The sequence below is a fragment of the Schistocerca gregaria genome, chromosome 8, assembly GCF_023897955.1.
Source record: "Schistocerca gregaria isolate iqSchGreg1 chromosome 8, iqSchGreg1.2, whole genome shotgun sequence".
In the NCBI taxonomy this organism is placed as follows: domain Eukaryota; kingdom Metazoa; phylum Arthropoda; class Insecta; order Orthoptera; family Acrididae; genus Schistocerca; species Schistocerca gregaria.
The window spans coordinates 420,255,628-420,269,073 of NC_064927.1; the positions used below are offsets into that span (position 1 = coordinate 420,255,628).

The following is a 13,446-nucleotide window of genomic DNA, read 5'->3' on the forward strand; positions in this document are numbered from 1 at the left end:
GGGGGGGTGGGGGGCGATCACCCCCTCCACCAACACTACCCGCCCCTCTTTAATCCGCACTTGTATCTTTGATTGACATATATAATGGACCTGCCCTCATTACAGTAATTTCCACATTATTCAGAAAGTAAATATCTTTATTTCATATATCGAATGAACATTTAAACATAAACATTGCATGAAAGTTCTTGTATAATGTAAATGCTTTTGGATTAAAGAATATCACTGACTGGAAAGTAGAAGTGTTGAGTTGTCAACGGGCATGCACAAAAGAAAGGAAACTTGCTTGATTTTAGAATTATCCTTTAATAAGCTAGAGTAAACCCCCACCCCCTCCCTCCCCCTCCACTCCACTCTCCACTCCTGGCTTGATTAACAGTACCATTGTTATTTTTTGGAACTCTGACTAATTGTGGTGGGGGTAGTGTCGGGTGGGGTAGGTAGAGGGAGACGGAAGAGTAGGCAGGGAGAGGGGCTGGGAGCAAGTGACTAGTGACTCGGAAGGAGGCAGCAGGTTTGCTAGTATAAAAACTGTTTACTGCTGTGTGTTTCTGTGTGCCACATGTCAGTCAGCTATAGGTAAGTTGTTGCCTTTACTTCATTTTACTTATTATTCCACCCAGAAATTTCCATTGTTGTTACACACTTTTTGATGGAATTTTACACTGTTGTCTAGCTCTTCCAACATAAATTTTTTTGACACTACACACAATCTACCAGCATGATACATAGCTCTTCCTGCACCTTCGGTGTGTGGAGACCGCACATCATGCTGTGTAGAATAGAGATAGCAATAAGAATGCTGAACGTATGTGGGCTGATAGCGGCATTGCCAATCGAGGCAGCCACAACACAGGCAAGGTGTGCAGCTCGCAGACAACATGCAGCAGAGACAGCCACTGTGTTAGAACACAGGAACTGTCTCTCCCAGTGGCCAGTATAAGAACTTGTTTCTCCCCAGGTTCCATGTTATATTTTGTGGCCTCTCATCAACATAAAAATATGTGAATATCTATTAATTTTTGAAAATGTAGTATAACTGGATAGATAAAAATGTCTTCTCACCAAGCAGTGGCACATACAGGTTAAAGAAATGTGCAAGCTTTTGGTGCCACTGGCTCCTTTTTCTGGGATGGGGGTTGAAGGGAAGGAAGAGGGATGAATTAAAATGACTGATGGGGTTTAGGAAATGGGGAGAGTTTGGAAAAGTTACCCAGAAACTTAGGTTAGGGGAAACTTATTGGATGGGATGAGAAGGAAACTGTATTGAATGCCTTCTAGTGTCAACCTGTGTGTCAGTATTTACTGTCTTCTTGGTCTTGTGGACAAGCCGAGCAAGCCGAATTTCACTTGATCCATGTTGTTTCTTACAGAGGATATTTTTGCTCTCTAGAAATATAATAATACATTATCATGAAATGTTTTCAAGAAAATACAGCAGACTGATCAGTGATTTCAGGTTTGTGTGTATGTTCGGTGATGCTCCTTGCAAATGGGAATGACCTATGCATTTTTCCAATCACTGGGAATGATTTGTTCCTCCAGACATAAATGTACATTGCTGCAGGAAGAGGAGCAAGTTCTTTCACATATTCTTTGTAGGGTCATATAGGTTTCCTGTAGTGTTCTATCACTAGTAATGTTGGGACTGAGATAGGTATCGCAAAGGTCCCCCTACTAGCCATTAAAACCATCAGCAAGTTTCTATGTGCACATGGTTCTGATGAGGCATTGGCAGCATCAGCACTAATTTGTGTATACTTATGATATTTATAAATAAAAAATTATGAACATAATATTGTGGGATACATTCAGCAATAGACAGAGTATACATTGTTTTTGGGAATCTTCTGCTGTATTAGTAGCAGGTGTGGTGATTGTATTGCTCATGGATGTGCTTGAAACTAAATCTACATACATACTGTGCAAACCTCTGTGAAGTTCATGGCAGTGGGTACTTGGCATTGTAGTACACTTTAGAGTCTTCTGTTCCAATCAGATATGGAGCATGGGAAGAATGGCTGCTAAAATGCCATTCTGCATGCTGCTATTAATCTAATCTTGTCTTCATGGTCCCTGCGAGAGTAATGCACAGTGTGATGAAGGATGTCGCTAAATTCTTTGTTTAATTTGGGTTCTTATAGCTCTGTAAGTAGGTCTTTATGAGATAATTGATGACTATCTTAGAGTGTATGCCATTTCAGGTTTTTCAGTATTTCTGTACACTCACCTCCGATAAAACAAAACTTGTGACCAGTAATGCTGCCCTTCTTTGGGCAGTTGTTTTTCTGTGAAGAGTTATATAAATAGGCATCGTCATTGCAACACATCGATCCTGTAATTATCTGGGCGTAAATCTAAATCTCCATTAGCCCCCTAGCTCCATCTCTGCACCCCTACCTCAAGTCTCTAACTTCACTCATCCTGCACCCACACCCTTCTTCAGTGCTGTCTGCCCTTCCAAATCCACTCCTCCATGGCACTATGCACTGCACGAGCTCACCTGTGCAGAGCCTACACAGCAATCCTGTCCCATGCACCTGCTGCTTCTCCGTCCCACACTCGTGTCCCATTAACTTACTGCCTCTCCCTCTCACCCATCAGCTGCCCTTCACTGACCATCTCTTGTGCTCCCTCTCTCTGTTCTCCATTTTCCCACCCTACCTTACACAACCTCTCACCATAGTCTAGCTAAGCTCCAGAGTCTAGTCAGACGACTCAGCTCCTCTGTTACTCAGTGAGTTGTTACCTTTATGTCTTTAATTATTTGTTTTGATACTATATCTGAATGAGTTGTTTATCTATCATATAGTATTATTGTTACGAGCTGCCATCTGTTTAGATATGAGTGAAACCACTGATTGCAGATTTCTCTTATACCATAAGCATCCTGTTTGCATATGAGTGGGATGTGATAAATTAGATCAAAGGCCTTTCCAAAATCAATAAAAGATCCAGTTGCAACATGTATTTCATTGAATGCAGTATTATGTGATCAGTAAATAAATTGAGAGCCTCGTTGGTGGATTTATTTCTCTAGAAGCCAAACAGTTGTGTTGTAAATAGGGAGCCCCTTCAGGAAAGGACGTAAATCAAGTATACATATTATTTTCTATTGGTTTGGATGCAGTTGGATGGAGGAAAATCAGTTGATGGTTATTGACATCATGTTTACCTCCTAGTGTAATGGAGCTGCCTTGTAGGTTTTGATTGGCTGAAGGACTGTGCCAGGGTTCTTAACACATCTGGTTATATTACATAGTGGTTTTACTGTTTCATCGTGAAGCTGTTTTGTTATGTATCTGAGTAAACCATTAAGGCCACACGTGGAGTAATTTTTTGTGTTCCTAATAATTACCCATTCCCAAATAATTGGGTGGTAGAAAAAGTAATGTGAAAAATCTTATGCATATTGTAGAGAGAGATTTTGTCTGTTGAGAGCAATCAACTGAAAGACTGCTAACTATACTTCAAAAATATTTAATAAATATGACGTGAACAGGTTTGATGTGCATTATTTGTTGACCATTATATTGGAGAGATTCTGGTGTTTTCTGTTTGAGATTGGTTTGCGAAGTTTTTGTGGCAGTTAACGTACATGCTTCACAATTGTTATTTGAATTATCTATACAGGCTTTATTTGTTAGATGTTTTGCCTCAGATATTAATTTATGGAGGACCTTTTTGTACTGTTTAAAATGCATGCAGAAAGCAGGACCCTCTGCAGTATACTTTGTTTAGAATGACCTACTAGTCTTATGTGATATTCTTATACCCTTCCTAATTCAACCATTACAAGTTATCTTGCCTGAATGTTGTACCTTGACTCATTTTGCAGTGAAGGTAGTATGGAAATGATGTCACTTCATTTAAAGGAATAGTAAAGTTTACTGATCATCATGTTCCTTCATAACAATATCCCAGAACTTAGACTGAAGTACATTTTTAAACCTGTTGCTACTGATAGAGCCTTGGATTTGCATTCTTGAGATGGAAGCAGATGGTGACTTGCCATTTGTTGTCTTAAACAAACCTGGTCAGTATGATAATTGAAACACTTCAAGGCATTTATAAAAGAAAGGTTCTGACTCCAGGTAAACTGCATCTGTACAAGTGCTTGAATTGCGTGTTATCCTCACTGAATTCTTCGCCCCGTTTTCCATAGTGATGGAAAAGAGATTTATGACATTACACATTGTGCATGAAATATTTGCAAAATTTATATTAAAATCACCACACAGTATGATCTGCCTACCTTTGTATTTGTAAAAATCATTAGACTCTCTAGCCCATTTGGAAACTGGTATATGTTGACATCAGTCATACAGTACATACAGACAGTTAGTACATTGAGCTGCTTGATCTCAAAGCACAATATTAAAAGTGTTTATCAATATGTAAGTGGCCAGTTTTGTTGCTGAATTCTGTGCCCTCATAGATAACTTTTAGGAAACAACGTCCCTACTCCTCCTATTGGAGCTTTAAAAACTGCCTCCAACTGCATAATTTGAAAAGTTAATGAACAAGACGTTTTCAGTTGGGAGTCAGTACTGAGAGAAACAAATAACATCAATCTTGAAACTAGTGGCTGACAAGTAGGCTTCAGCTTCCAATTGCTTGTTATGTGTTGACTGTATATTCTGATAACATGTAATGAAAGCTGAGTCAGACATCCGGAAACGTTTGTTTGTTCTGGTCTTCAGTCCTGAGACTGGTTTGATGCAGCTCTCCATGCTACTCTATCCTGTGAAAGCTTCTTCATCTCCCAGTACCTACTGCAGCCTACATCCTTCTGAATCTGCTTAGTGTATTCGTCTCTTGGTCTCCCTCTATGATTTTTGCCCTCCCCGCTGCTCTCCAGTACTAAATTGGTGATCCCTCGATGTCTCAGAACATGTCCTACCAACCGATCCCTTCTTCTAGTCAAGTTGTGCCACAAACTTCTCTTCTCCTCAATTCTATTCAATACCTCCTCATTAGTTACGTGATCAACCCATCTAATCTTCAGCATTCTTCTGTAGCACCACATTTTGAAAGCTTCAATTCTCTTCTTGTCTAAGCCATTTATCGTCCATGTTTTACTTTGATACATGGCTACACTCCATACAAATACTTTCAGAAACGACTTCCTGACATTTAAATCTATACTCAATGTTAACAAATTTTTCTTCTTCAGAAATGCTTTGCTTGCCATTGTCAGTCTACATTTTATATCCTCTCTATTTCCAACATCATCAGTTATTTTGCTCCCCAAATAGCAAAACTCCTTCACTGCTTTAAGTGTCTCATTTTCTAATCTAATTCACACAGCATCACCTGATTTAATTCGACTACATTCCATTATCCTCGTTTTGCTTTTGTTGATGTTCATCTGATATCCTCCTTTCAAGACACTGTCCATTCCATTCAACTGCTCTTCCAAGTCCTTTGCTGTCTCTGACAGAATGAAAATATCATCAGCAAACCACAAAGTTTTTATTTCTTCTCCATGATTTTTAATACCTACCCCAAACTTTTCTTTTGTTTCCTTTATTGCTTGCTCAATATACAGATTGAATAACATCGGGGATAGGCTACAACCCTGTCTCACTCCCTTCCCAACCACAGCTTCCCTTTCATACCCCTCGACTCTTACAACTGCCATCTGCTTTCTGTAAATAGCGTTTCGCTCTCTGTACTTTACCCCTACCACCTTCAGAATTTGAAAGAGAGTATTCCAGTCAACATAGTCAAAAGCTTTCTCTAAGTCTACAAATGCTAGAAACATAGCTTTGCCTTTCCTTAATCTTTCTTCTAAGATAAGTCGTAGGATCAGTATTGCCCCATGTGATCCAACATTTCTACGGAATCCAAACTGATCTTCCTCGAGGTCGGCTTCTATCAGTTTTTCCATTCGTCTGTAAAGAATTCGAGTTAGTATTCTGCAGCCGTGACTTATTAAACTGATAGTTCGGTAATTTTCACATCTGTCAACACCTGCTTTCTTTGGGATTGGAATAGTTATATTCTTCTTGAAGTCTGAGGGTATTTCGTCTGTCTCATACATCTTGCTCACCAGATGGTAGAGTTTTGTCAGGACTGGCTCTCCCAAGGCCGTCAGTAGTTCTAATGGAATGTTGTCTACGCCCAGGGCTTGTTTCGACTCAGGTTTTTCAGTGCTCTGTCAAACTCTTCACGCTATATCATTTCTCCCATTTCATCTTCATGTACATACTCTTCCATTTCCATAATATTGTCCTCAAGTGCATCACCCTTGTATAGACCCTCTATATACTCCTTGCACCTTTCTACTTTCTCTTCTTTGCTTAGAACTGGGTTTCCATCAAAGCTTTTGATATTCATGCAAGTGGTTCTCCTTTCTTGAAAGGTCTCTAATTTTCCTGTATGCAGTATCTATCTTACCCCTAGTGAGATACGCCTCTACATCCTTACGTTTTGTCCTCTAGCCATGCCTGCTTAGCCATTTTGCACTTCTTGTCGATATAATTTTTGAGACGTTTGTATTCGTTTTTGCCTGCTTCATTTACTGCATTTTTATATTTTCTCGTTTCATCAATTAAATTCAATATTTCTTCTATTACCCAAGGGTTTCTACTAGCCCTCGTCTTTTTACCTATTTGATCCTCTACTGCCTTCTCTATTTCATCCCTCAAAGCTACCCATTCTTCTTCTACTGTATTTCTTTGCCCCATTCCTGTCAGCTGTTCCCTTATGCTCTCTCTGAAACTCTGTACAATCTCTGTTTTTTTCAGTTTATGCAGGTCCCATCTCCTTAAATTCCTGTTTAGGTAATTTAAATTGTAAGTTTCTTTTTGTGACAGGTTTGTGCTTTCATTTTGGTTTGACATTCTAAGCACACTTGTACTCACTTCATTTAATGTGAGTTGGTGTTTACTACATTGTTATTTACATTTATCTTTGTAATATTATCAGCTCTCTTGTTACAGACAGCAGTTTTTTACCTCTTATATAGATTTGTATGACTGTATTTTGTTGATGAGGCTTCTGTCATAGTTGGGTCTGTTTCTGCAGGAATTCATGTTCTTTAGTAATTTCCCATTGGAGGACCACCTAGCATAAGTACAGACTTGCTTTTAGTTTCATTTAATTGGAATATTTTCTGTAGAACCTGATTTGTCTGAGGAAAGCCCCCTATTTTGATGCTGATATAGGTGCATGTCATGTTTAGTGAAATGACTTCTTCATGGCATAAATGTGTTTTAGTTGTTTGTTGGTTAATCCAATTTTTTCGTTTGCGCAAGACCAATGTGGTAGGTTGTACCTGAGGAACAAAGTTTGGTACAGAAATAACAGTAAATTTTAAAATTTGTGCCATTGTGATAAGTTTCATAAGAAAGCTGATAGTTCATTTTTACACATGTTTTCACTCCTATCAAAATTATGCTGCCATTTTTTTGAAGGTTGGAGAATTTTTACTTAGACCTTTGTCAAATTTAGCTCAGAGTTAAACACATACATTGTTTCTGGTACAGCTAGTCATCAGATTAGAAATGTTTCATGCGTTATTAAAACCAAACAATTTTACCTTTTTTTGCAGTTGCATTTTAATGTCAGTATTCTTTGTAAAATACTTTGCACTCATTACCACTTTTAGCTTCAATTTTATCACAACCTTTTTCAGGAACAACATTATCTGGCACCAATTTTGAAATCATTATCTAAACTTGAGTGTTTTATTTTTGCAGACAGTAGCATAATTTTGAAGTTACTCACAGTTTAGTATGCCCATACTTTAATGTCGTAGGGGACAGTGTACCCAAGATCTTTTAATATCCGCCCCCCCCCCCCCCTCTCACTTTTCTTTTATTGATTTTTAATTTGTGCATTTAGTTTGAAAGAAATAGTGAATACTAACTTATTTTCGAAATTTTTAAGGTTATATAAAATGTGTTGTATTTTGCTTTACAGGAGGCAATAAGACAATGTCGGCATCTGAGCGGTGGCGCCGGAAAAAAGCAGGTCTGCAGGATGATTCTGGCAACAGTCAGCATGTGACAGATCTCACAGCAATGGCGAATCAGCTGTTGTCAGAGACAGGCAACATGGATATCTACCAAGAGAGCTATGAGCACATAACCTCCATTGTAAGGATAAATGTTGTCTCCTTTATGTAATAAAATGGCTTTATTTGCCCCTCTCAGTTTACTAAGATGCTTCAGTAATCAAATCATATAGCATACTTTTTTAAATATATTGCTGGGGTTTAGTGCGTTAGGAAATACTGAGTCTGTAGAGGGTAATGTATGTAAGATTTGTCTTTGTGCTAAAACCAACATTCATACTGCAACATTTGAGTCACCCCTTTGCTTTAGAAACAGAGATTGCAATATGTGTAATGAAAATGACTGAAGTACTCTTTTTACCATACACTAGCTTTTCAAACATATTCATGATGGTCACTATCTTAAGTGTTGAAGTGGTTGGCAAGTTGTTGTATCCCACACATAAACACTTGCATCCACAGGTATCTGTGCTCAAGTCAGTTCTAGTGAGAAACTTGTGCAAGCAGTAATACAGCTTGTACTAAATCAGTGCCCTTATTCTCAGCATACAATGAATGCAGAAAGTGATGATAAACTGATTGAAATCAATGAGGATTATGTGACACTGAAATATAGGAAATACTGAGACATGTCAGTAAATATCAAACGACAGAATGAAGCTGAAGAATCACTTCTGAAGTGTTTGGACTTATTAGGGATATCTGTACAGCTGAAAAATAGTTCTCCAATAGCACAGCTTCTGTAATGTTGTTAGATGCAGTTCCCTGCCATAGTGATAAGACAGTCAGGCCAAATGCAAATAAGCAACTGAAATTACATCAGATTAAGTCATCCTATACTAAACTTAAATTTGTGAGATAATGGACAGTGGGCAAAATAGATTTGTGAGAAAACAGACTGAAACACAAGTGCTATAAAAATTATTAACAAGTTCTTAATTGACTGCTTTCCTATTTAGTGATGTCAAATAGAATGTAAAATGGAAATTCATCAACACTTCTTTTCAGGGGAATTTGTAACACTTTGGATCTGTCCATCATATTTTGGCACTACGACCCCAGGATGGCAAGTGAAGTCTACACTACAATGTATGATTAATATCTGTGTTTGAAGTGTGATAATCTTGACCTTTGCTGATTCACTATTATTGCCAAGCATACCTTGTGCTAATTGAGTCCAACACCGGTTTTTTTTTTTTTTTTTTTTTTTTTTTTTTTTTTTTTTTTTCCTAATCTTAGTGTTGCAATATAACATACTAAATTCATGAACTGGTTTATTTTCTGAATTAAGATCAAAATTTATCTTCAGTCAGTTACATTTATACAGTTGGCCTTTATGCTTCTCTTTCTTCATTTAGGTCACAATTAATTTCCTCCCCATCCTTATCCTTCTCTACTGAGAGTCATGTATTGAACAGATCAGCCACGAAAGCCTGAAGAGTCACTTTCTTTATTGACTCTACACGACAGCTAGTCATCAGTACTCCTTTTGTTCCAGCACTTGTAGTGATGAACTCCAGTGTAGTGCATGCATGTTGATGCAATGACATTATCAGTTGCTACAAATTTTGACTGCTCAGCAATATCTGACACTGAAAGGAAGGTGTGGAGACTGAAAGCTGCTCAGATTCTGCAGCATACTTCTGATACTGCATGACTAGATGATTCTCAAGCACTTGTTGCCTCGAATCTGTAGGTCTCTTCCACAATTCATAGTTGCTTCTTTTTCTTTCATCTTCTTTCCCTAGACATCCTAGAAAGTGAATGTGTAAGGCTGATATTATGGAGCCCTGTCTGAAAAATTCATTTGATTTTTTTTTTTTCTGTGGTACAATGGTACAAAGTTCTTATGTTGTGGGAGTAGTAAGAGCTTGTGACATGAAATGAGTATTAATAATTTATTGACATTGTTATTCATAGTTTGGATGTAAATGTTACATCCACAGCAATTTAATGTATGGCAGTTAAAACAGTATCTTTCGGTAATTTATTCATCTTTTTAAATGGTATAGAATCTACCTAATTTTTGGTTTATTTTTGCATCTGGAGAATTCTACATTTTATTTCACAGTTCATAATCACTGTAGGATCAGAAAAATGGTGAAATATTACAGAAAAATTAGTGAGAACACTGAATTTGTGTTGTATTGTAAATCTGCTTATACATTTTCTTTGTGCCTTTCCATCCATACAGAAATTTGTGTACAGGCAGTAAAACGTTCACAACGTCTTATGACAAACACAATACATAGATATTATAACTGTGTATCTCACCATGGTGTCATTGTGTTTCAGCTTACATTAAGTTAAGTGAATATCACGTTCTTACTAAACCCAATTCTTTCATTATAAATATAGTTATTAATTTTTTAATGAAAAATTGTATCCTCACTATCAGTAGTACTACTATTGTGCTATATAAAATCTTTCTGCTATTGGCTATTAATTAAAAGAAAATTCAATAAAAATACAGATCTTCGCACACAGGCATAATATTCAACAAGAGGGAGTCACCTTAATGCCTGAAAATAGGTATAAAATTTTTTTAAAAAAGGTGTAGTAATCTTTCCGTTTTTTGAACCTATATTTAGACAGTTGTAGACATTCATCACTATTTGTTATGAGCTAAATAAAGTGAAATGTATCTACTTAGCCAACATTTTTTTACTCTTGGTCAGGTTGAAGCAGCAGATATGAAAGCAAAGGCTGAGGAATCTGCCAAGAAGTCAGCTGCACGGGCATATGATGATGCACTGGACATGTATGCTGATGATTTTGATGAGAAAGAGAAAGCAAGACTTGACGAAAAGAAGCAGAAACATGATGATGGAAGTGAAACTGGAGAACCTGCATCCAAAAGACAAAAGACTCAAGATTCTCAGGATGGATCAAATGCAAACAGTAGCTCATCTTCTGGTGCTATTTCAGGTAAAACAGTCTAAAAATTGTTGAGGAGGGAATGTTCAAGCTTGATTATAGTTTGACATGAACCAACACTGAGTGAAACAATTTCCCTTCTCTGTTAGTCAGAGGCACCCCATCACCACCCACTCTCCCATCAAAAAATCCTCACAGCTAGAAATATTTTACAAATATTAAACCTGCTCACAAAATCACTGGCAGCCTTTTCACAGTGTTTATAAAGTTTAGTATGTGTATGCTGTGTGAAGTTTAATTGTTAGATTTATTGATTATGAAGATTGGGAAGAGTAGCCTACAATGAAACTACGACAAATATAAAAGAGAAATACTGTTGATTTGCAGCAGTGATAGAGCCCCCAGACCATACTTCGAAAAGGAGAGAGAAATAATTAGAGGAGAAACCCACTTAGGTCACGTGGACGATAGCACGATAGTATGAGAATGTTACAAAACAGGCTGATTTTATGTAAAAGAAAAATTGCATATAAAAAGGGAAAAAAATTACTTTTGTGAACTGTAAAAGAACAAGACAGCCAGTAATTAGCTTTAGGAGACAAAATTCCAAATACTGCCATTAGACACACATAAAAGTACAGAAAAATGATATATAGCTTTTGGAAGGGGATAGGTTTGGAGAAGTTCTATAGCAGCGATAGATCGCTTAGGCCTCTGGTTGAGAGGAACTTCCCCTTAGTAATGAAGAGGGAAGCACATATATGGGAAAGCATGAGGGAGAGAGAAGTCCAGAGATGATAGGACAGGGTGAGAAATAAAGAAAAATTAAGAAGGTCCATGGACCTTGCCGTTGGTGGGGAGGCTTGCGTGCCTCAACGATACAGGTAGCCGTACTGTAGGTGCAACCATAACGGAGGGGTATCTGTCGCAAGGCCAGACAAACACATGGTTCCTGAAGAGGGGCAGCAGCCTTTTCAGTAGTTGCAGGGGCAACAGTGTCGATGATTGACTGATCTGATCTTGTAACACTAACCAAAATAGCCTTGATGTGCTGGTAGTGCGAACAGTTGAAAGCAAGGGGAAACTACAGCCATAATTTTTCCCGAGGGCATGCAGCTTTAGTGTATGGTTAATGATGATGGCGTCCTCTTGGGTAAAATATTCCGGAGGTAAAATAGTCCCCCATTCGGATCTCTGGGCGGGGACTACTCAAGAGGACGTCGTTATCAGGAGAAAGAAAACTGGCATTCTACAGATCGGAGCGTGGAATGTCAGATCCCTTAATCGGGCAGGTAGGTTAGAAAATTTAAAAAGGGAAATGGATAGGTTAAAGTTATGGTGGGAATTAATGAAGTTCGGTGGCAGGAGGAACAAGACTTTTGGTCAGGCGAATACAGGGTTATAATTACAAAGTCAAATAGGGGTAATGCAGGAGTAGGTTTAATAATGAATAAAAAAAATAGGAGAACGGGTAAGCTACTACAAACAGCATAGTGAACGCATTATTATGGCCAAGATAGACACGAAGCCCACACCTGCTACAATAGTACAAGTTTATATGCTAACTAGCTCTGCAGATGATGAAGAAATTGATGAAATGTGTGATGAAATAAATTATTCAGATAGTGAAGGGAGACGAAAATTTAATAGTCATGGGTGACTGGAATTCGAGAGTAGGAAAAGGGAGAGAAGGAAACGTAGTAGGTGAATATGGATTGGGGGAAAGAAATGGAAGAGGAAGCCGCCTGGCAGAATTTTGCACAGACCACAACTTAATCATAGCTAACACTTGGTTCAAGAATCTTCAAAGAAGGTTGTGTACATGGAAGAAGCCTGGAGATACTGACATGTTTGAGATAGGTTATATAATGGTAAGACAGAGATTTAGGAACCAGGTTTTAAATTGTAAGACATTTCGAGGGGCAGATGTGGACTCTGACCACAATCTATTGGTTATGAACTGTAGATTAAAACTGAAGAAACTGCAAAAAGGTGGGAATTTGAGGAGATGGGACCTGAATAGACTGAACCAGAGGTTGTACAGAGTTTCAGGAAGAGTGTAAGGGAACAGATGGCAAGAATGGGGGAAAGAAATACAGTAGAAGAAGAATGGGTAGCTTTGAGGGGTGAAGTAGTGAAGGCAGCAGAGGATCAAGTAGGTAAAAAGATGAGGGCTAGTAGAAATCCTTGGGTAACAGAAGAAATATTGAATTTAATTGATGAAAGGAGAAATTATAAAAATGCAGTAAATGAAACAGGAAAAAAGGAATACCAACGACACAAAAATGAGATCGACAGGAAGGCTAAGCGGGGGTGTCTAGAGGATAAGTGTAAGGATGTAAAGGCTTATCTCACTAGTGGTAAGATAGATACTGACTACAGGAAAATTAAAGAGACCTTTGGAGAAAGGAAAACAACTTGTATGAATATCAAGAACTCAGATGGAAACCCAGTTCTAAACAAAGAAGGGAAAGCAGAAATGTGGAAGGAGTATATAGAGGGTCTATACAAGGGCGATGTACTTGAGGGCAATATTATGGAAATGG

At 38.0% G+C, this 13,446-nt stretch overlaps 1 protein-coding gene across 1 annotated transcript in view; it reads left to right on the top strand.

Moving 5' to 3' along the window:
• LOC126284571 (CD2 antigen cytoplasmic tail-binding protein 2 homolog) overlaps nt 1-13,446 on the top strand; it is an 88,504-nt gene that overhangs the window by 51,499 nt on the left and 23,559 nt on the right. Inside the window, exons 5-6 of the mRNA XM_049983589.1 lie at nt 7,930-8,105; nt 10,702-10,951. Coding sequence (XP_049839546.1) covers nt 7,930-8,105; nt 10,702-10,951 — 426 coding nt within the window. The remainder of the gene's footprint in view (nt 1-7,929; nt 8,106-10,701; nt 10,952-13,446) is intronic.